We start from the raw sequence: 21,078 nt of genomic DNA on the forward strand, positions 1-21,078 counted from the left end.
AGAATCACATCTTTCTGCAGCAATAGTGAGACAGGACAGCGTCTCCCCCCATGGGGACAGGGATAGTATTAATTCTTGTCCAGTGCTCTGCAGGTACACTCCCAGTGGAATGTCTTATGGGCTACTTTGACCAGCAGGTCAAAATTGTGACTTCACTGAACTAACTCAAACTTTTCCTCCAACAACTTTATTCCACTACAGCCTAAAAGAAACAATGGTGGCACAGACTGCAGTGAATCTGGCCTTTATCTATAGTGGGCATTTAACAATGTGGGCTTCTATCTACTGCTTGCATCTTGTACAAGGCTACCAATTTCACAATGTCTTGTTAAGTAAAAGAATGTATTACAGCCTCTGTGCATTCTCCGCCTACTTCTACACATTCTTTTAGCAAGTATGAAACTGTGAGGAAAGTGTTGGAAAATCTCTGAATGCAGTTACAATACACCAGGGATTTCGCTAAAGCCAAAAATCATACATCGCAACAGACATTTGTGGATTTCTCATCTTATCTGAGCTTTCACTGCATTTATTTAAGTGAACTATTAGTGACATATTATGTAATCAGTCTTGTTTGGATACACACACACACATCTGCACAAGCACAGAGACAGACAGATAAATTCTGCCTTTATTCCAAGGAGATGCATGTTGGCAAGGAAAAGTGCCGAGGATAAAAATTGTGCATCCATCATTACAGCCACTTTGTAGATACAGAGCAGAGATGCTCAAGCGTTGTCCAGGGTGAGGGAGGATCATGCAGTGCAACATCCCTTTCTTCTCTTTGAAAAAGGAGCATCCTGTCTAATATGATTACCATTCTGTTGTATGTGTGCAGGGGCCAGAAACCCAACTATGCCTCTGAGACAGCACATTATGCTCCCCTTTGGTCCCTGGTGCACTGGGCAGGGAGAAGTTTTTTTTCCTTAACGTACTGTTTGCATATAGTCCAATTTCAATTTTACCCTGTTGCTGCATGTTATTGAAAAAGGTTCCTACACACTTCATCCTCAATAGTGCCCAACAGGTTAGGACTTTGGCCACTAACAGCCACAAGTTAGAGAGTCTGATACCCACCTGCTTCACTGTTTTCAGGCACAGTTACTGCATACAAACTATGGCTGAATGACATCACCTCCTCTTGTTCCCTTGTGGAAATGGCCAATAGAGCTGTGGCTGTCCTAGCTGGAACACCTTGATCTGAAGCCAATACCAGCAGGTGGGAACTGAAACCGTCAGAAGGCAATGGCTCTTGAAGATAAATCTCTCCTGTATTAATGTCAATACAAAACATAGTTCCAGGTACTGCAAGATTAAAACCCACTGCACCATTTGGACCCAGATCCAAATCCACAGCTCTCACAGTGGCTATTGTTTGATTCACAGAGGTTTCAGGAGGCACATAAACTTTGAAAGGGTTCTGTAGAAAAACTGGACTGTTGTCATTGGCATCATCAATGTGCACCATAATGTTAACTGCAGTACTTCTTGGGCCTTGGATGCTACAGTCACTTGCCACTGCTCTAAATGCATACTGAGATTTAGTCTCCCGGTCTAGTGCTTTTGTAGTAACTATAGCTCCAGTTGTACTGTTAACAGTAAATGCTCCAAGGGTGTCATCATTGAGCGAATACATGACCTCACCATTCAGGCCACTATCTTCATCTGAAGCAAAGAGCTCAAGAACTAGTGATCCTTCCTCAACGTCTTCTCTCACAGAGGTCTGATAGGTCTTCTTTGCAAATATAGGGCTGTTGTCATTTTCATCCAGGACTGTAATCTGTAGCTGTGTTGTGGAGCTTCTTGGTGGGCTGCCCAGGTCATGACATTCAATAATGAGGGTAAAGTTGCTGGCATCCTCCCTGTCTAAACTACGAGTGGCCAAGAGTTCTCCTGAAGTATCGTTTAGAGTGAAGTATTCTCCAATATTTCCACCTTTAAAATACAATAAAAATAAAACTATCACAAACAATTCTAATTTGAAAAAACCTTTTGCTAGTACCATTATGTTAATTATAATAACATGATCCTATTGCCAGTACAGCTGGTGCATTCATGTGCCTTTGGCATATTTTCCTCCTTTTATAAAAATTAAAACCTGCATTTCATTTAAATCAGTGGGTGGCAGTGACAGTAAATCCAGAATGTTATATCCTTTTACAGAACAGCTATTTTGCCAGATGAATGTCTTTTTTCCCAAATCAACACACCTTATAAAATCTAGTGCAACTATACTGCTGCACAAAGTGAACTCTTCCCAACCTTGGCTACAAATTCCAGAAACCCATAAAGCATTGCTGACAACAAATGTGGCTATTTGCCCCTTGCTTTCATCTACAAACCTGTCTCTTAGAAATGAACTGTAATGAGGTCTTATCCACTTTTTTCATTTTTAAAGCTACTATTAAATATCTGGAGCAATGGGTTTTAGAAAGAGTTATAATTTTTTTTTAAGTGACTAGAATAAGTATATTTCAACAGATCAAGATAATTTTCAAATTAAAAGCATAAAAATCTAAGATGACTCTATAGCCCTTTCTACATAGTTGGAGCAAAGCAGGGATAATCAGCAGTTATCAGTGCTGCCAATAATTTATTTTTGTAATACCACAGAGGGTCCCAAATCAAAGTAAAGAGTGTCTTGCCATTTTTGGGATGAAGGTAGTACAGGAAGGTTTTAAGAGTTGGGCAGGGGCTGTGTTGGAGTTTCTTCGCATAGTGCACTTGGGGATGGTTTGGCAACTTGGAAGACCGATTGGAGGTTTTTATCATTGGTGGTTGAAAGAAACTTTCATCACCTAGAAGGTGGACTTGGTATCTATCCACACCTATTATTAAAGTGAAAGGAGGATTGGGTTGGGGGCCCTTATATGGGGGGCTGAAGAGAGAATCATAAAAAGATTGAAAAGGCATTTGTTTTGTTTTAGATTAACTGTTACTTACAGTCACTGTGGTTCTTTGCGCTGTGATGCAGGCATGCATCCCACTGAGGTATGTGTGCACCCAGAGCACCGGAGCCAGAGAATTTTGCCTAGCAGTTCCCATAAAGAGGTGGTGCTCATGTCTTGTGGCTATAGCCTCTCCCATGGCTATATAAGGATGTGCCTCTCTGACTTCACTCAGTTCCTTCACACCTAATGCCAAGAGACTAGCTTCCAATGCAGAGGGAATGGAGGATGGGTCATGGAATACACATTAGCTTCACATCTCAAAGAACCACAGTTACCATGCTCTTTCTTCTTCCTTCAGTATATGCAGTCATGTATACCACTTAGGTGACTCACAAGCAGAACCACAGGAGGTGGAGTTCTGAGTCTACTTAAGGACTGCCTTCCCAAAGTCTGCATCTGCTTTGGATGCCATGATAATGGCATAATGGTTCATAAATGTACATATGATCGACCATGTAGCAGCCCTGAAATTATACAATTTTGCGACGTCACTGAAGAATGCTATTGAAGTAGCTTGCACTCTCATAAAATGAACTCACACCCAGAGAGGGGGTGTAGCTGAAGCTGTGTCACATACGGTTTTGATGCAGGAAGTTATCCACTTAGAAAGAGTCTGTGAGGAGATTGCTTGCCCTTCATACAGTCTGCATATGACACAAACAGATGAGATATAGTCCTGTCCAAACAAAAGACCGGACATTGTCTGATGTCCAATGTGTGAAGACACTGCTCCTCCAGAGATGAATTGGCTTAGGAAAAACCTCAGGCAAATATATCACCTGGTTTAAATGAAATTGAGAGAAATTAGACTCAAATTTTGGTGTCTTTGATGGCAGAGCCTCCTTACACACAGTTCTCCAAAGCCTGAAATTCACTCTCCTTGTAGATGTTATCACCACAAGGAATGTAGGTTTTTGAGGAGAGGAACAAAATCCCAATGGCTTGAACGGAGGTCCACTAAGAAGGCTTTAGGATCCTATGGTTGATAGGAAGGGCTACTTCTCCCAGGAGCAGACGGCTGAAGGATATCCAATAACTCTGCCTGAATGCCCAGGGAGGCAGCCACATGTTTCTAAAGGTCTGGAGAGTCCTTGAAATCTTCAGGTGTTGGAGGAGAGGAAGAGCCAGACACTGCTGAATCATCTGGGGATGAAGAAGAGTTGGTTAACTGTGCCAATGCTGGCTCCCATTCCTGGATCGGTGGAGCTGGAAGGAGTAGCTCTATGAAGGCTGCACGGGGAAGCCTCACTGGTACCTGATCCTGTGGGTCCACAGTTGCCACCACCAATCTGCCTGGTGATCTCTCCTTAGAGCGAGCTGAGAAGTGTGACCTCCCCAACCAAGGAGCATCCCACGGATTCTACAGAGAATGCTAAGCATAAGGATATGGTATCGATGGCCAGCAGCATTGGGCCAAGGGCCCCTGTCCTGACTGTGAGACAAGTGCCAATTCTTGTGCCCATAGTGCTCCATAAAGGGTCCCCGATATGAGACAGGAGATAGAAAGCAGGAGGAGGAAGATCCTGACCTCAATGCCGAGGAGTCTCAAGTTTCTGGGGATAAAGGTGGAGACATACTTGAGGAAATGATTAACTGGTTTGACTCATCCATCACCCTAAACAAGGCAGGGACCAGTGCTGATGCTGATGCGGGAAGGCTGGCACCAAGTATGCTGCTACTGGAAGTGTTAACAACCCTGAAGTCAGCAGCAATAGTGAAGCAGCAGATGGCGCTGAAGTGGAGGACTGTGAAAGCCACCACGGTCACATCTGCCATGCCAAATGCAACTGTGCCAAGAAGTTTTCCAGTGCCAAGGAGGTCCCGTGCTTAAGCCCGGTACTAGACGTGCTTCCACAGACTGTGGAAGGGGAACATCGGTGTGCGGTACCAATTAGCCCAAGAGTTCAGTAGCCCATCCAGCCAACAGGGCTGTAAATGACATAACTATGGCAAAATCCTGGATGAAATGAGAGGTTGGGATGGTAAGGCAGAGGTGGTCCAGATCTGCCTGCTATACTGCCAACATGCAAACAGTTGATGCCTTGTCGATATTGGACTCAACAGATGCCCCACGGTCAGAACCGCAGTTGCTGATACAGTGTATCTGACCTCCCTACATGGTACTCCGGGGAGTGGTTAGAGACATTCCACATGCCGGTCTACGCTCTTCCTGGGATCCCCAGGAGAACTGGAGTGGTCTTGATTAGTCTTATGTAACGTTTTCCTTGGCGCTCTCTATGGGGATCTTCTCCTCCGTTCAGAGAAGTGCTGGCTCCAGAGCACGAAATGCCAGCACTCTCAGAACCCGAGGGTTACCTATGATCCAATGAGAGTCTTGGTGGCAAAGCAGCCACATGGCTTGTTTGGACAGGTGCTGCTTCAGGCGAAGGTCCCTATCCACCTGAGTCAGTTTCATGAACAATCGACAGATCGAACACCACTCTTTGAGTGAGGCCTCACTCAAGCACAGCAAATACCTTGTGGGGTATCGTTATTGGGATCATTCCCCCACATGATGGACAATGTTTAAACCCCGGTGATGGCATCACAGGGGTATTTAACTAAATACAACTAACACTAAATCTAACAGTACGGGTACTAACTATATAAAACTAGAACAAGACACTAAAATAGTGAAAGGTTGTGAGGTTAAGACCACAAAGAGCTCTAACTCCAGCCATGGACTGTAAGAATAAATTGATGGGGGTTGGAGAGGTGCCACCTCATATAGACGGGGAGGGGCTAAGACCACAAGGCACAAGGATGGCCCTTCTTCAGTCACTGGAGAAGACCACAAGGCACTGGGCACGCACACACCTAAGTGGAATACATGGCTGCATCTACTCAAAGAAGAACCAAGCATTTCCCAAATGTGAGATTGGCAGGCTTTAATGACCCATGGAGGGGATGAAATGGGGTACAATTGGTTTCATTTTCCTGAAAGTGGGCTTAGTTTTCAAAACTGTTGATCTAGTTCATCCCCTGCCAATGCAGGATTTTTTCTTGCTGTATATTCTTGCAGTGCTTTGTCCAGTGTAGTTTTAAATGTCCCATGCATTTGAGCTTTCATCTCTTCCCTTAGGTGACTGTCCTCACCCAAAAGAGCTTTTGCAACATTATAAATTTCATCTCATATATAACACCCTGGAAAAATGTCTCCTTCTCCTTGGTGATTGTATTCTTCATGCATTTACAGATACTTACCATGCCCTCTCTTCATCAGCAAGCTATATTTAGGTCTTTTAATCTTTTTCTTATTTTCACCCTTCCGATTATTTTTGTTCCTCTCTTCTGTACACTCCCAAATCTGATTGCTAGGCTGAGAGGCTGGGTTGGAAGTGTGTGCCAATGGAGGAGGTGGAAGGTTTTTTCTGTTTAAAGGGAGTCTTAGGACTCCCCATTGCACTAGCTAAGTTCTAGCTGGACTGGCTGAGATCAGAACTATTTTAAAACCTGAAACTCCTGTTTAACTATTTTCTGACAACTTTTTTTTGGTATTAGTAATATATAAAATAAAGACCATACTTACCAATTATTTGATATCGTAAAGTTCCATTATTGCCAGCATCTATATCTACAGCTAGTGTAGTGTGCACTATTACAGGCTCTTGATTCTCCAGAATTTGAATCTCAGGGACAGGAAGGAGAAATTTAGGAGTATTGTCATTTTCATCCAGTACTTTGCAGATAACTGTTGCTGTGCTGGATAAAGAAGGGGTTCCACTGTCTCGAACCAGGACTGAGATGAAACACATAGAAAGAAAGCTTATATTAGTGATGTTAGTGTAATGATGACTCTTCATCAGTAATATCAAAATATTAGAGTCCATGTGCTATACAGAAAATAAGAGTATATGTGCAAACACAGCTGCTTTCTGTTCCTGAACATCATGTTACACCTATCTGAATAAGTCAAATGAAATTGAGAAAAGATAACACTGATGGTAAGTGATCCCACACTCTCCACATTCCATTTTACAGTACAAACATCTCATACAGTTACCTTTTATACTGAGAATCTCTTGGGTTTCCCTGTCGAGTGAGGCAGTTGTCATCACCTCTCCAGTATCGGAGTTTATCTGGAAAATCTCAAACCCATTTCCTGGTAAGATTTCATACTGAAGCAGGGAATTTATTCCTTAAAAACAGAAAGGAAATCCAGTAAAATACAAAAGTTCCAGTTGAAAAACCCACTCTCTGGACACTGCTTTATGCTTTTTTTCGGTGATCTTTAGTTTGTGGATGAAATTAATGGAATAGCATTGTGTTTGCAGAAAACTTATACAAAATGAGCTGGGAACTTCACAGAATCAATGGAAACAAATGGTCCCTGCTCTGATGAATTTATAATCTAGTTTTAGGTGTGACATGAATAGTGTAGGTAATGTAGTAGAGAAGCATTGGAGTTAAGGAAAAAGGAGGACACGAGCAACAAGATCATGCAGTAACTGAGTCTTGGCAAATACACATTTTAGCAGCTCAATAAAGTGTTTGCTCTTAAAATTATTAGTGATTCATTTCTCATGTGAATCTCAGAAGCAGTGTGCCTAAAGGAACCTGTTCAGGAACCCATGATGACTTCAAGAGACAAGAATTGGTATCTTTACTTCAGTTGATCTTGCCAGGGAGAAATCTCCAAGATGAAATATTTGGTTTTGAAGAGCCTTCTGGGATTCCCACAAGTGACTGTTTGACACTTTCCCCTCCAATATAAGTTCCTATATAAATGCAAAGAATCCTCCAGCAAGTGACCCATGCCCCACACTGCAGAGGAAGGCAAAAAATCCCCAGGGCCTCTGCCAATCTGCCCTGGATAAAAATTTCTTCTTGATCCCAAATATGATGATCAGTTAAACCCTGAACATGTGGGCAAGACTCACCAGCCAGACACCCAGGAAATAATTCTCTGTAGTAATTCAGATCCCACCCCATCTAACATCCCATCACAGGCCATTGGGCATATTTACCGGTAATAGTCAAGATCAATTAATTGCCAAAATTAGGCTATCCCATCATACCATCCCCTTCATAAACTTATCAAGCTTAGTCTTGAACCCAGATAAGTCTTTTGCTCCCACTGCTCCCTTTGGAAGGCTGTCCCAGAACTTCACTCCTCTGATGGTTAGAAACCTTCATCTAATTTCAAGTCTAAACTTCCTGATGGCCAGTTTATATCCATCTGTTCTTGGGTCCACATTAGTACTGAGTTTAAATAATTCCTTTCCCTCACTGGTATTTATTCCTCTGATATATTTATAGAGAGCAATCATATCTCCCCTCAGCCTTCTTTTGGTTAGGCTAAACAAGCCAAGCTCTTCAAATATCTTTCATAAGACAGGTTTTCCATTCCTTGGATCATCCTAGTAGTCCTTCTCTGTACCTGTTCCAGTTTGAATTCATCTTTCTTAAACATTGGAGACCAGAACTGCACACAGTATTCCAGATGAAATACTGGAAATACCTTGCCTGATGCATCCCAAGACTGCATTAGCTTTTTTCACAGTCATATCACATTGGCGGAGCATAGTCATCCTGTGACCAACCAATACTCCAAAGTCCTTCTCCTCTGTTACTTCCAACTGATGAGTCCCCAGTTTATAACAAAAATTCTTGTTATTAATCCCTAAATGCATGACCTTGCACTTTTCACTATTAAATTTCATCCTATTACTATTACTCCAGTTTACAAGGTCATCCACATCTTCCTGTAGGATATCCCTGTCTTTCTCTGTATTGGCAATACCTCCCAGCTTTGTGTCATCCGCAAACTTTATTTACACACTCCCACTTTTTGTACCAATGTCAGTAATAAAAAGATTAAATAAGATTGGTCCCAAAACTGATCCCTGAGGAACTCCACTAGTAACCTCCCTCCAGCCTGACAGTTCACTTCTCAGTACGACCCGTTGTACTCTCCTCTTTAATCAGTTCCTTATCCATCTTTCAATTTTCATATTGATCCCCATCATTTCCAATTTAACTAATAATTCCCCACATGGAACCATATCAAATGCCTTATTGAAATCAAGGTAAATTAGATCCACTGTATTTCCTTTGTCTAAAAAATCTGATACCGTCTCAAAGGAGATCAGATTGGTTTGGCATAATCTACCTTTTGTAAAACCATGTTGTATTTTGTCCCAATTACCATTGACCTCAATATCCTTAACTACTTTCTCCTTCAAATTTTTTTCCAACACCTTGTATACTACAGATGTCAAACTAAAAGGCCTGTAGTTACCTGGATCACTTTTTTGCCCTTTCTTAAAAACAGGGTACAATACAAACCCCGAGTTTACAGATTCATTAAAAATTCTTGCTAATGGGCTTGCAGTTTCATGTGCCAGTTCCTTTATATTCTTGGATGAAGATTATCTGGGCCCTGTGATTTAGTCCCATTAAGATGTTTGAGTTTGGATTCTACCTTGGATGTGGTAATATCTACCTCCATATCCTCATTCCCATTTGTCATCCTGCCATTATCCCTAAGCTCCTCATTAGCCTCATTAAAGACTGAGGCAAAGTATTTGTTTAGATATTGGGCCATACCTAGATTATCTTTAACCTCCACTCCATCCTCAGTGTTTAGCGGTCACACTTCTTCTTTCTTTATTTTCTTCTTATTTATACAGCTATAGAACCTTTTATTACTCGTTTTAATTCCCTTTGCAAGGTCCAACTCTACACGGCTTTTGGCCTTTCTCACTTTATCCCTACATGTTCTAACCTCAATAAGGTAGCTTTCCTTGTTGATCCCTCCTATCTTCCACTCCTTGTAGGCTTTGCTTTTTCTTAATCACCTCTCTGCGATGCTTGCTCATCCAGCTTGGTCAACAACTCCTGCCTATGATTTTTTTCCCTTTCTTGGGATGCAGGCTTGATGACTTGAAGTAATTCCAGGTCTCCTCCACCTTTCGATCCACAAGTTCTTCAGTCCAATCCACTTCCCTAACTAATTTCCTAATTTTTTTTAAAGTTAGCCCTTTTGAAATGAAAAATCTTAGTCTTAGATCTATTTTTGTTTATCCTTCCATTTAGTATGAACTGAATTAGCTCATGATTGCTCTAACCAAGGATGTCCCCTACAACCATTTCTTCTATGAGGTCTTCACTACTCACCAAAACCAAATCTAAAATGGCATCCCCTCTTGTTGGTTCTGCATCTACTTGGTGAAGGAATCCATCAGCTATTACATCCAGGAAAATCCAAGTCCTATTGTTATTACTAGCACTTGTGCACAAGTCTATATCTGGGAAGTTCATCTCCCATGATCACACAATTCCCATTAGTGTTTACTTCCTTAAAAATATTAAAGAGGTCTCTATCCATATCCAAATCAGATCCTGGTGGTCTACAGCACACCTCAAGCACTATCCCAGGGGAGACTCTAGTAGCTTTCTTCCCAAATGTGATTTTTGCCCAGACAGACTCTTATCCATTCCATTCTTATTTCTTTACAATACATTAATATACAATGTTACTCCACCACCGTTGCCTTTATTTCTGTCTTTCCTAAACAGCACATACCTTTCAATACCTGTACTCCAGGCATGACTACTATTCCACCATGTTTCTGTTATTCCTATAATATCTGTTTTCACTTCCTGCACCAGTAACTCTAGTTCCTTCATTTTGTTACCAAGGCTCCTCACATTGGTGCACAAACATCTTAATTTTTGCTGTTTGACTTCACTCACATTCTTTACCCGATTAGGCACTGACATTCTACCGCTAGTATCACCTATTAGACAGTTATCTTCGCTACCCTTCCTCCTTACGTCCATTCTCCTACCCACAACTGTATCCCTTCTTACTTCGTTTTCTTCCCTCTCAATGTTAAAATCCAGCATAGAGATTACCTGGACATCTCCCAACCATTTCCCCCAAATTCGTAGTTTAAAGCTTTCTGAATCAGTTGTGCCAGCCTCCATCCTAGAAGTCTATTTCCCTCCCTACTCAGGTGAAGTCCATCCCGAGAGAACAGTCCTCTGTCCATGAATGCCTCCCACTGGCCATACATCCCAACGTCCTCCTTATAGCACCACTGCCTGAGCCACCTGTTGATAACCATAATCTTGTCACATCTTTGCTGCCCTTCTCTAGGAACAGGCAGAATCCCACTGAAGATCACCTGAGCCTCGATTTCCTTAAGCATCTTCCCCAGCCTGGCATAGTCTCCCTTGATACGTTCCAGAGAGAATCTAGCCGCATCATTTGTTCCCATATGAAGGACAATCAGTGGATTCTTTTCCGCTCCTGTTAGGATCCTCTTCAGCCTCAGGTCCACATCTTTATCTTAGCACCCGGCAGACACCCTTTTGTTCTCTGGGAAGTCTTTAAACCATGATTTGAGAACTTCAGTAGCTCAGACATAGGTTAGAGGTTTATTACAGGAGTGGGTAGGTGAGATTCTGTGGCCTGTATTGTGCAGGAGGTCAGACTAGATGATCATAATTGTCCCTTCTGACCTTGAAGTCTACGAGTCTATGAGTTTACAAGTATGAAGTCCATACTATATTCCTAATTAGTCCTTCGAACACCTTGATTGCTATTTAATGAGCTCATTATAACTTTGTCCAGTGTAATTCCAGATTATACATGCAGACATATCGCTTGGTGTATAGTATGGGATCACAACCATGTCTGGGTGTCTCTGGAACAGGGGTGGGCAAACTTTTTAGCCCAAGGGCCACATCAGGGAATAGAAATTGTATGGCAGGGCATGAATGCTCACAAAATTGGGGTTGGGATGCAGGAGGGGGTGCGGGCTCTGGGGTGGGGCTGGGGATGAGGAGTTTGGAGTGTAGGTGGGTGCTAGGACTGAGGGGTTTCGCGAGTGGGAGGGGGATAAGGGCTGGGGCAGGGGTGAAGGAAGGGGTGCAGGTTCCAGCTGGGGGTGCGGTCTCTGGAGTGTGGGTGGGGCTGGAGATGAGAGGTTTGGGGTGCAGGAAGGTGCTCAGGGCTGGGATTGAGGGGTTTGGAGAGACTCAGGGGGATCAGGGCTGGGGCAGGGGCATGGGGAGAGGCTCGGAGGTGCAGGCTCCGAGTGATGCTTACCTCAAGCGGCTCCCAGAAGCAGTGGAATGTCCCTTCTCCAGCTCCTACACAGAGTTATGGCCATGTGGCTCTGCATGCTGCCCCATCTGCAGCCACCACCTCTGCAGCTCCCATTGGAGTGCGTAGGAGACGGAGCAGGGCCATGCCGCAGCTTCCAGAAGCTGCGTGGTGCAGTCCTCGACCCTTGCCCTGGCTGGAGTGGGGCCAAGCCACATGGTGTAGCTTGCGGGCTGGTTTAAAACAGCTCATGGGCCGCATCCAGCCCACAGGCTGTAGTTTGCCCACCCCTACTCTGAAGAATAAGGAGATTTGCAAAGGTAGAATCTTTTTGTATTTCTTTTCAAAGCTGCCTGTCTCCTGTGTAGATGGATAAATCTGATTCTACATTCCTATCCATTATGGATTCAAAATAATTTCTCCCACTTTTCTTGTGGTTTCAATGCTCTCCCGAGGAAAGTATAACATAATTTCCATAATTGGTTACAGAGTAAGGGTATGGCTACACTTACAGTTGTACAGCGCTGGGAGTTACAGCTCTCTTTGTATAGCTGTGTAGGGAAAGCGCTGCAGTGTGGCCACACTGACAGCTACCAGCGCTGCAGTGTGGCCACATTTTCAGCATTTGCAGCACTGTTGGGAGTGATGCATTGCAGGCAGCTATCCCACAGAGCACCTCTGTAATAACCTTAGTCCCAGATTTGGACCTTAGCGTCCAAAATATGGGGGTTAGCATGAAAACCTCCAAGCTTAGTTACCAGCTTGGACCTGGTACCTGCTGCCACCACCCAAAAAATTAGAGTGTTTTGGGGCACTCTGGTCCCTCTGAAAAACCTTCCCTGGGGACCCCAAGACCCAAATCCCTTGAGTCTCACAACAAAGGGAAATAATCCTTTTTCCCTTCCCCCCTCCAGATGCTCCTGGAGAGATACACAGACATAAGCTCTGTGAAACTACACAGAGTGACTCCCCCTCTCTGTTTCCAGTCCTGGAAGCAAAAAGTACTTTCCTATTCCCCCAGAGGGAATGCAAAGTCAGGCTAGCAATCCAACACACAGATCTCCCCTTGACTTCTTCCTCCCACCAATTCCCTGGTGAGTACAGACTCAATTTCCCTGAAGTAAAGAAAAACTCCAACAGGTCTTAAAAGAAAGCTTTATATAAAAAGAAAGAAAAATACATACAAATGTTCTTTCTGTATTAGATGATACAACACAGGGTCAATTGCTTAAAAGAATATTGAATAAACAGCCTTATTCCAAAAGAATACAAATTAAAGCACTCCAGCACTTATATTCATGCAAATACCAAAGAAAAGAAACCATATAACTTACTATCTGATCTCTTTGTCCTTACACTTAGAAACAGAAGACTAGAAAGTAGAACTACTTCTCCAAAGCTCAGAGAAAGCAGGCAGCCAGAAAACAAAGACTCAGACACTCAATTCCCTCCACCCAAAGTTGAAAAAATCCGGTTTCCTGATTGGTCCTCTGGTCAGGTGCTTCAGGTGAAAGAGACATTAACCCTTAGCTATCTGTTTATGACACGCCCCCCAAATTGCAGACAGTGGGGAAGCTCACTGGCGGCGATTTCCTTCTAGAACTTGAAAATAAACAGATTAATACAACACATACACCTTTACATATCCTAAGTATATAACTAACAGACTTCTACATTTTAAGAACACTTTTTAACTACTGAATTCTGGGAAACTCTCACGGGAGAGTGCATCAGCAACTTTATTAGAAGCTCCTGTGATGTGTTGAATTTCAAAATCAAAATCTTGGAGAGCTAAACTCCAACGAAGAAGTTTCTTGTTGTTCCCCTTGGCAGTATGAAGCCACTTTAGTGCAGCATGGTCAGTTTGTAGTTGGAACCGCCGTCCCCAAACATATGGGCGTAGCTTTTCCAGGGCGTACACAATGGCATAGCATTCCTTTTCACTGACTGACCAGTGACTTTCCCTCTCAGACAGTTTCTTGCTGAGAAACACGACAGGATGGAAGTTGTGATCTGTTGCTTCCTGCATGAGCACTGCTCCTATACCACGCTCAGATGCATCCGTGGTTACTAGGAATGGCTTGTCAAAGTCCGGGGCCCTGAGCACAGGGTCAGACATGAGCGTCGCCTTAAGCTGGGTAAAGGCCTTTTGACACTCATCAGTCCACTTAACGGCATTTGGCTGGGTCTTTTTGGTCAGGTCGGTCAGTGGGGCAGCGATTTGGCTGTAGTGTGGTACAAATCGCCTGTAGTATCCGGCCAAGCCTAAGAAGGATTGGACCTGCTTCTTGGACCGTGGGACAGGCCACTTTTGGATAGCATCCACCTTGGCCTGTAGGGGGTTTATGGTTCCTCGACCCACCTGGTGCCCCAGGTAAGTCACTCTGTTTTGGCCTATTTGACACTTTTTGGCCTTAACAGTTAGTCCTGCCTGCCTGATGCGCTCAAAGACCTTTTCCAGGTGTAGTAGGTGTTCGGGCCAGGAGTCTGAAAAAATGGCCACATCATCGAGGTAGGCAACTGCAAATTCTCCCAGTCCCGCTAGTAGACCATCTACCAGCCTCTGGAAGGTGGCGGGTGCATTTCGAAGGCCGAAAGGAAGGACATTGAATTCATACACCCCCGCATGGGTGACGAATGCTGACCTCTCCTTGGCAGGTTCATCTAGCGGTACTTGCCAGTACCCCTTGGTTAAGTCTATTGTAGAGATGAACTGGGCACGTCCCAACTTTTCCAATAGCTTATCAGTGCGTGGCATTGGATAGTTGTCCGGACGAGTTACCGCATTTAGCTTACGGTAGTCCACGCAAAAGCGTATTTCCCCATCTGGTTTGGGTACCAGAACCACTGGAGATGCCCATGCACTGGTAGATGAGCGGATTATACCCATCTGTAGCATGTTCTGGATCTCCCGTTCTATAGCAGCTTGGGCATGAGGAGACACTCGGTAGGGTGGGGTTCTGATTGGGTGAGCATTACCTGTATCAATGGAGTGGTATGCCCGTTCAGTCCGTCCTGGGGTGGCTGAGAACAATGGGGCGAAGCTAGTGCACAGCTCCTTGATTTGTTGCCGCTGCAGACGTTCCAGGGTGGTTGAGAGGTTCACCTCTTCCACGCCACCGTCTTTTTTTCCGTCATAGTAGACACCGTCAGGCCACTCAGCATCATCTTCCTGGACTGTAAACTGACAAACCTGTAAGTCTCTGGAATAGAAAGGCTTGAGAGAATTAACATGGTACACTTTAGGCTTTAGTGAGGAATTGGGAAATGCTATGAGGTAGTTTACAGCTCCCAGGCGCTTTTGGACCGTGAATGGCCCTTCCCATGATGCTTCCATCTTATGGGCCTGTTGCGCCTTCAAGACCATAACCTGGTCTTCTACCTTGAAGGAACGTTCTTTGGCATGTCTGTCATACCAGGCCTTTTGCTCTTCTTGAGCATTTTTTAGGTTCTCTTTAGCAAGGGCTAAAGAGTGTCGGAGGGTGCTTTGTAGGTTGCTTACAAAGTCCAGAATGTTAGTTCCTGGAGAAGGCGTAAACCCCTCCCATTGCTGCTTCACCAACTGTAATGGCCCCTTAACCTCGTGACCATACACAAGTTCAAATGGTGAAAACCCTAAACTGGGATGTGGTACAGCCCTGTAGGCAAACAGCAACTGCTGCAACACTAGGTCCCAATTATTGGAGAATTCGTTGATGAATTTTCGTATCATGGCCCCCAAAGTTCCATTGAACCTTTCCACCAGGCCATTGGTTTGATGGTGGTACGGGGTGGCAACCAAGTGATTCACCCCATGAGTTTCCCACAGTTTTTCCATGGTCCCTGCCAGGAAATTAGACCCTGAATCTGTAAGGATGTCGCAGGGCCAACCTACCCTGGCAAAGATGTCTGTTAGGGCCAGGCACACAGTGTTAGCCCTGGTGTTGCCTAGAGCGACTGCTTCTGGCCATCGGGTAGCAAAGTCCACTAAAGTCAGTACGTACTGCTTTCCTCTGGGCGTCTTTTTTGGGAAAGGGCCCAGAATATCCACAGCTACTCGCTGAAATGGGACCTCGATTATGGGGAGTGGCTGGAGAGGGGCCTTGACCTGGTCTTGAGGCTTACCCACTCTTTGGCATACCTCACAAGACCGGACATACTTGGCAACGTCCTTGCCCATCCCCTCCCAGTGGAAGGACTTCCCCAACCGGTCCTTGGTTCGGTTCACCCCAGCATGGCCACTGGGATGATCATGGGCTAAGCTTAAGAGCTTCCCCCGGTACTTAGTTGGAACCACCAACTGTTTTTGCGGCTGCCATTCTTCCCGGTGTCCACCAGAAAGAATTTCCTTGTATAAAAGTCCTTGGTCTATAACAAACCGGGATCGATTAGAAGAGCTGAGAGGCGGTGGGGTGCTCCGTGCCGCCGCCCAAGCTTTCTGAAGGCTGTCATCCGCTTCCTGCTCAGTCTGGAACTGTTCCCTTGAGGCTGGGGTCACCAGTTCTTCCTCAGACTGTGGACTTGGGCTTGGTCCCTCTGGAAGCGATGTAGGTGATGGGGTTGTTTCCGTTGCTGGTGAACCGCTCTCCGCTGGTGCACCTGAGGGTATTTCAGGCTCTGGCTGAGCCTTTTGGGTATGGCTGTCTGTTGCTTCTGCCAGTTTTGGCTCGCTGGCGCCCTCTGGCGTTGAGTTTGAAGATGTAGTTGCACTTGCTGGTGCTGGTTGCTGTTCCAGTTCCGGGCCTGGGACTGGAGATGCTGTGGCTGTTTCAGTGGTAGGCATGGAATCCGGGTCCACTACCTCTGTCTGGGTCTCTGGTAACACAGACGGGGCCTCTGTGGACGGTTCAGGAACAGGAATGGGTCTGGAAGCTTGCCTGGTTTGGCTACGTGTAACCATTCCCACTCTCTTGGCCCGCCTCACCTGGTTGGCCAAGTCTTCCCCCAGTAGCATGGGGATAGGATAATTGTCATAGACTGCAAAAGTCCACATTCCTGACCAGCCTTTGTACTGGACAGGCAGTTGAGCTGTAGGCAAGTCTACAGCTTGTGACATGAAGGGGTAAATTGTAACTTTGGCCTTTGGGTTGATGAATTTGGGGTCAACGAAGGATTGGTGGATAGCTGACACTTGTGCCCCCGTGTCTCTCCACGCAGTAACCTTCTTTCCGCCCACTCTCAAATTTTCCCTTCGCTTCAAGGGTATTTGAGAGGCATCCGGGCCTGGGGATCTTTGGTGTGATGGTGGGGTAATGAATTGCACTCGCATGGTGTTCTTGGGACACTTGGCCTTGATATGTCCCAGTTCATTACACTTAAAGCATCTTCCATCTGATGGGTCACTGGGCCGAGGTGAGTTACTGGAGACTGGTGAGGTTGAAGGGTAGGGTATCTGTGGCTTTACTTGGGTGGTATGTGGGGTCTTTGGCTGTCCTCGGTTGTAGGGTTTATGGTCTGTGTGCCCCCTGGGGTAATCGTTCCCCTTGACAGTAGCTTTCTTGCTTTCTGCCAGTTCCATCCATTTGGCTCCAATCTCCCCCGCCTCAGCGATATTCTTGGGGTTTGCATCTTGTATGTACCGTGTGATGTCTTCAGGAACACCATCCAAGAACTGCTCCATTTGTATGAGGAGGTTCAGTTCTTCCAAGGTTTGAATGTTGTTTCCTGTTAGCCAGGCCTCATAGTTTTTTGCAATGTAGTAGGCGTGTTTGGGAAATGACACCTCTGGTTTCCACTTTTGGGTTCTGAAGCGCCGACGGGCATGATCTGGGGTTATCCCCATCCTGTATCTGGCCTTGGTTTGAAAAAGTTTATAGTTATTCATTTGCTGCTTAGGCATTTCAGCTGCCACCTCTGCTAAAGGTCCACTGAGGTGTGGCCTTAATTCTACCATGTACTGGTCTTCGGGGATGCTGTACCCAAGACAATCTCTTTCAAAATTTTCCAAGAAGGCCTCGGTGTCATCACCTGCCTTGTAGGTGGGAAATTTCCTGTGCTGTGGAGCAATAATGGGCGCCGGGTTGTTAGGGTTGGCTGGCACATGCAACCCAGCTTTTGCCATCTCCAGTTCATGTTTTCTCTGTTTTTCCTTCTCTTTATTCTCTTTTTGTTGTTTTTCCATTTCTTTTTGGTGTTTTTCCATTTCTTTTTGGTGTTTTTCCATGTCTCGGCGGTGGGCCGCCTCCTCTTCTTCTTGCTTCCTTCTGTGGGCCAACTCATCTTCTGCTTGTTTCCTTCGGTAGGCCACCTCTTCTTCTTCTAGTTACTATCTGATCTCTTTGTCCTTACACTTAGAAACAGAAGACTAGAAAGTAGAACTACTTCTCCAAAGCTCAGAGGAAGCAGGCAGCCAGAAAACAAAGACTCAGACACTCAATTCCCTCCACCCAAAGTTGAAAAAATCCGGTTTCCTGATTGGTCCTCTGGTCAGGTGCTTCAGGTGAAAGAGACATTAACCCTTAGCTATCTGTTTATGACAACCTCATCCCATTTTGGCGCTGTGGGTTGTGGGAAGGGGACGGAAGGGTGCAGGTCATTCCGCTTCCTGTCCCAACGCCCCGTGGTGCATCACTACACATCCCAGAAGTTTGGTGCCATTGTGAGTCTGCAGCGCGATTTCTGTTGGAAATGGAGCCCGAGTTGCTGAGGACTTTGCTGATGAATGTCACCAGCACATCAGATTTGGCAGTTGAGCTATTCCTTCAGCTCCAAAGTGACAGTGAGGAGTCCGACGATGATATCGATTCGCCTGACGTGCATGACAATAAATTGCTTGTGGCAGTAATGGACATGCTCAGCACCATGGAATGCCGCTTTTGGGCTCGGGAAACAAGCACTGAGTGGTGGGATCACATTGTCCTGCAAGTCTGAGATGACGAGCAGTGGCTGCAGAACTTTTGGATGAGAAAAGCCACTTTCATGGGACTGTGTGCTGAGCTCACTCACCGCTCTGCAGCGCAAGGACACAAGATTGAGAGCTGCCCTGTCGGTGGAGAAGCGGGTGGCTATTACAATCTGGAAGCTGGCAACTCCAGACAGCTACCGATCGGTCGCGAACCAGTTTGGAGTGGGAAAGTCGACCGTTGGAATAGTGTTGATGCAAGTTTGCAGGGCCATTAATCGCATCCTGCTAAGAAGAACTGTGACTTTAGGGAACGTGCAGGAAATTCTGGATGGCTTCGCACAAATGAGTTTCCCTAACTGTGGAGGGGTGATAGATGGGACGCATATTCCTATTCTGGCACCACCCCACCTGGCATCCGAGTACATTAATCAAAAGGGGTATTTCTCTGTGGTTCTCCAAGCGCTTGTGGATCACCGTCATTAACATTTACATAGGATGGCCTGGAAAGGTGCATGATGCACGCATCTTTCGGAGCAGTGCCCTGTTCAGGAAGCTGCAGGCCGGGACTTTTTTCCCAGACCGCAAGATCACAGTAGGGGATGTCGAAATGCCCACTGTGATCCTTGGAGACCCTGCTTACCCGTTAATGCCATGGCTCACGAAACTTTATACAGGGAAGCTTGACAGGAGCAAGGACCGGTTCAAATACAGGCTGAGCCGGTGCAGAATGACTGTGGAGTGTGCTTTTGGCCATTTAAAAGGGCGCTGGAGATGTCTTTATGGGAAGCTAGACTTGGGGGAAAGCAGCATCCCTGCGGTTATATCCACGTGCTGTACCCTCCATAATATTTGTGAAGGGAAGGGTGAAACATTCAGTGAGGAATGGACCTCTGAGGTTCAACACCTGGAGGCTGAATTTGCACAGCCAGAGAGCAGGGCTACTAGAGAGGCCCAGCACAGAGCTACAAGGATTAGGGATGCCTTAAGGGAGCAATTTGAGGCTGAAAGCCAGCAGTAATGTTTGGTGCCTTGCACGGGAGTGAAGTGCAGTGGTTACAATGATTTGCAGTGCCTGTTTTTCCCTTGGGGTACAGTATGTTTCACTTTCTGCAATAATAAAAACTGTTTTAAAAGCCAAGAAATCATTTATTCAAAATACAGTACATAAAAGGGCAGGGAGGTAGGGTGCTGAACTGTATAGTCAGAGGTTTGACTATGTCCTGCCTGGAGTGCTGTGCAATGCCTGCTGCACATCAGGATTAATATGCTGCATGGTGATGGGGGCTGAGTGCATAGGGTAAGGGTCGTAGTTCTCAGGCTGGTAGGTGAACGTACAGGTGTTGGGGGCAGCTGGTGGTGGTAAGAACCAGGATGATGGAGAAGGGGGTTTTGAGCAAACAGTGGGGCACAAGGGAGAGAGCATTTGGATGTGGAGGGGGTTAGCACGGTAGTGATCTGCCTGCATGGCTACGAGTGACTGCATACAGTCCGTTTGGTGCGCCAGGAGGCTTATCAGCTGCTTTGTGCTTTACTTGGTAGCCAATTCCTTTCTCCTGCTTTGTGTTTCCCTCCACTGATGCATTTTCTCTCTCCAGTCCTGCAGCCTCTTATTCTCTCTGGCATACTGATTCATAACTGCTTTCACCAAATCTTCTTTGCTTTTTCTTGGTTTCCTCCTCAAGTTCTGTAGTCTTTCAGCAGGCTGTGATAGGGCCGGAGGATTCAAGGACACTTAAAAAAAACAGAAATAGAAACATTTATTACAGAGGCTGCATTGTTTATAATCACAGTGAAGGAGTTTGTAGACTATTTGTAGCATCATTTACACATAGCAAACATAGCACAGAGATGCCACAGCAGCGAAGACATGGTGAGTAATGCGGAATGAGTGATTAATGAAGCCACGTTGCTGCCGCAGCTCACTGGGAAGGGGAGCTGCTTGAGTCAGGGCTCACTGGGGTTTCTGTGCATTGGGGAAAGCAGAGTGCAGCTAGGGGGAAAGTGCACTGAGCACCACCCCCACATTTGCCACAGCAGTTACTCCTGGAAGCCATGTTGCTGCTGCGGCTCACCTGGGAAGGGGAGCTGCTTGAGTCAGGCCTCGCTGGGGTTTCTGTGCATTGGGGAAAGCACAGAGCAGCTAGGGGGGACCTGCATTGAACACTATCCCTACATTTTCCACAGGATTTTATCCTGCCAGATATCTCACTGCTGTGGGTTACCTGGGAAGAGCGGGAGGGTCTTCTACA

At 45.5% G+C, this 21,078-nt stretch overlaps 1 protein-coding gene across 3 annotated transcripts in view; it reads right to left on the reverse strand.

Moving 5' to 3' along the window:
- Positions 1–21,078, reverse strand: part of DCHS2 (dachsous cadherin-related 2) — a 234,195-nt gene that overhangs the window by 31,295 nt on the left and 181,822 nt on the right. For all 3 annotated transcript variants that reach the window (XM_050946199.1, XM_050946200.1, XM_050946201.1), the window contains 3 exons: positions 6,955–7,089; positions 6,481–6,690; positions 1,078–1,935 (listed from right to left, as the gene is read on the reverse strand). In XM_050946199.1, coding sequence (XP_050802156.1) covers positions 1,078–1,935; positions 6,481–6,690; positions 6,955–7,089 — 1,203 coding nt within the window. The remainder of the gene's footprint in view (positions 1–1,077; positions 1,936–6,480; positions 6,691–6,954; positions 7,090–21,078) is intronic.

Source organism: Gopherus flavomarginatus, chromosome 3, assembly GCF_025201925.1.
Source record: "Gopherus flavomarginatus isolate rGopFla2 chromosome 3, rGopFla2.mat.asm, whole genome shotgun sequence".
In the NCBI taxonomy this organism is placed as follows: Eukaryota; Metazoa; Chordata; order Testudines; family Testudinidae; genus Gopherus; species Gopherus flavomarginatus.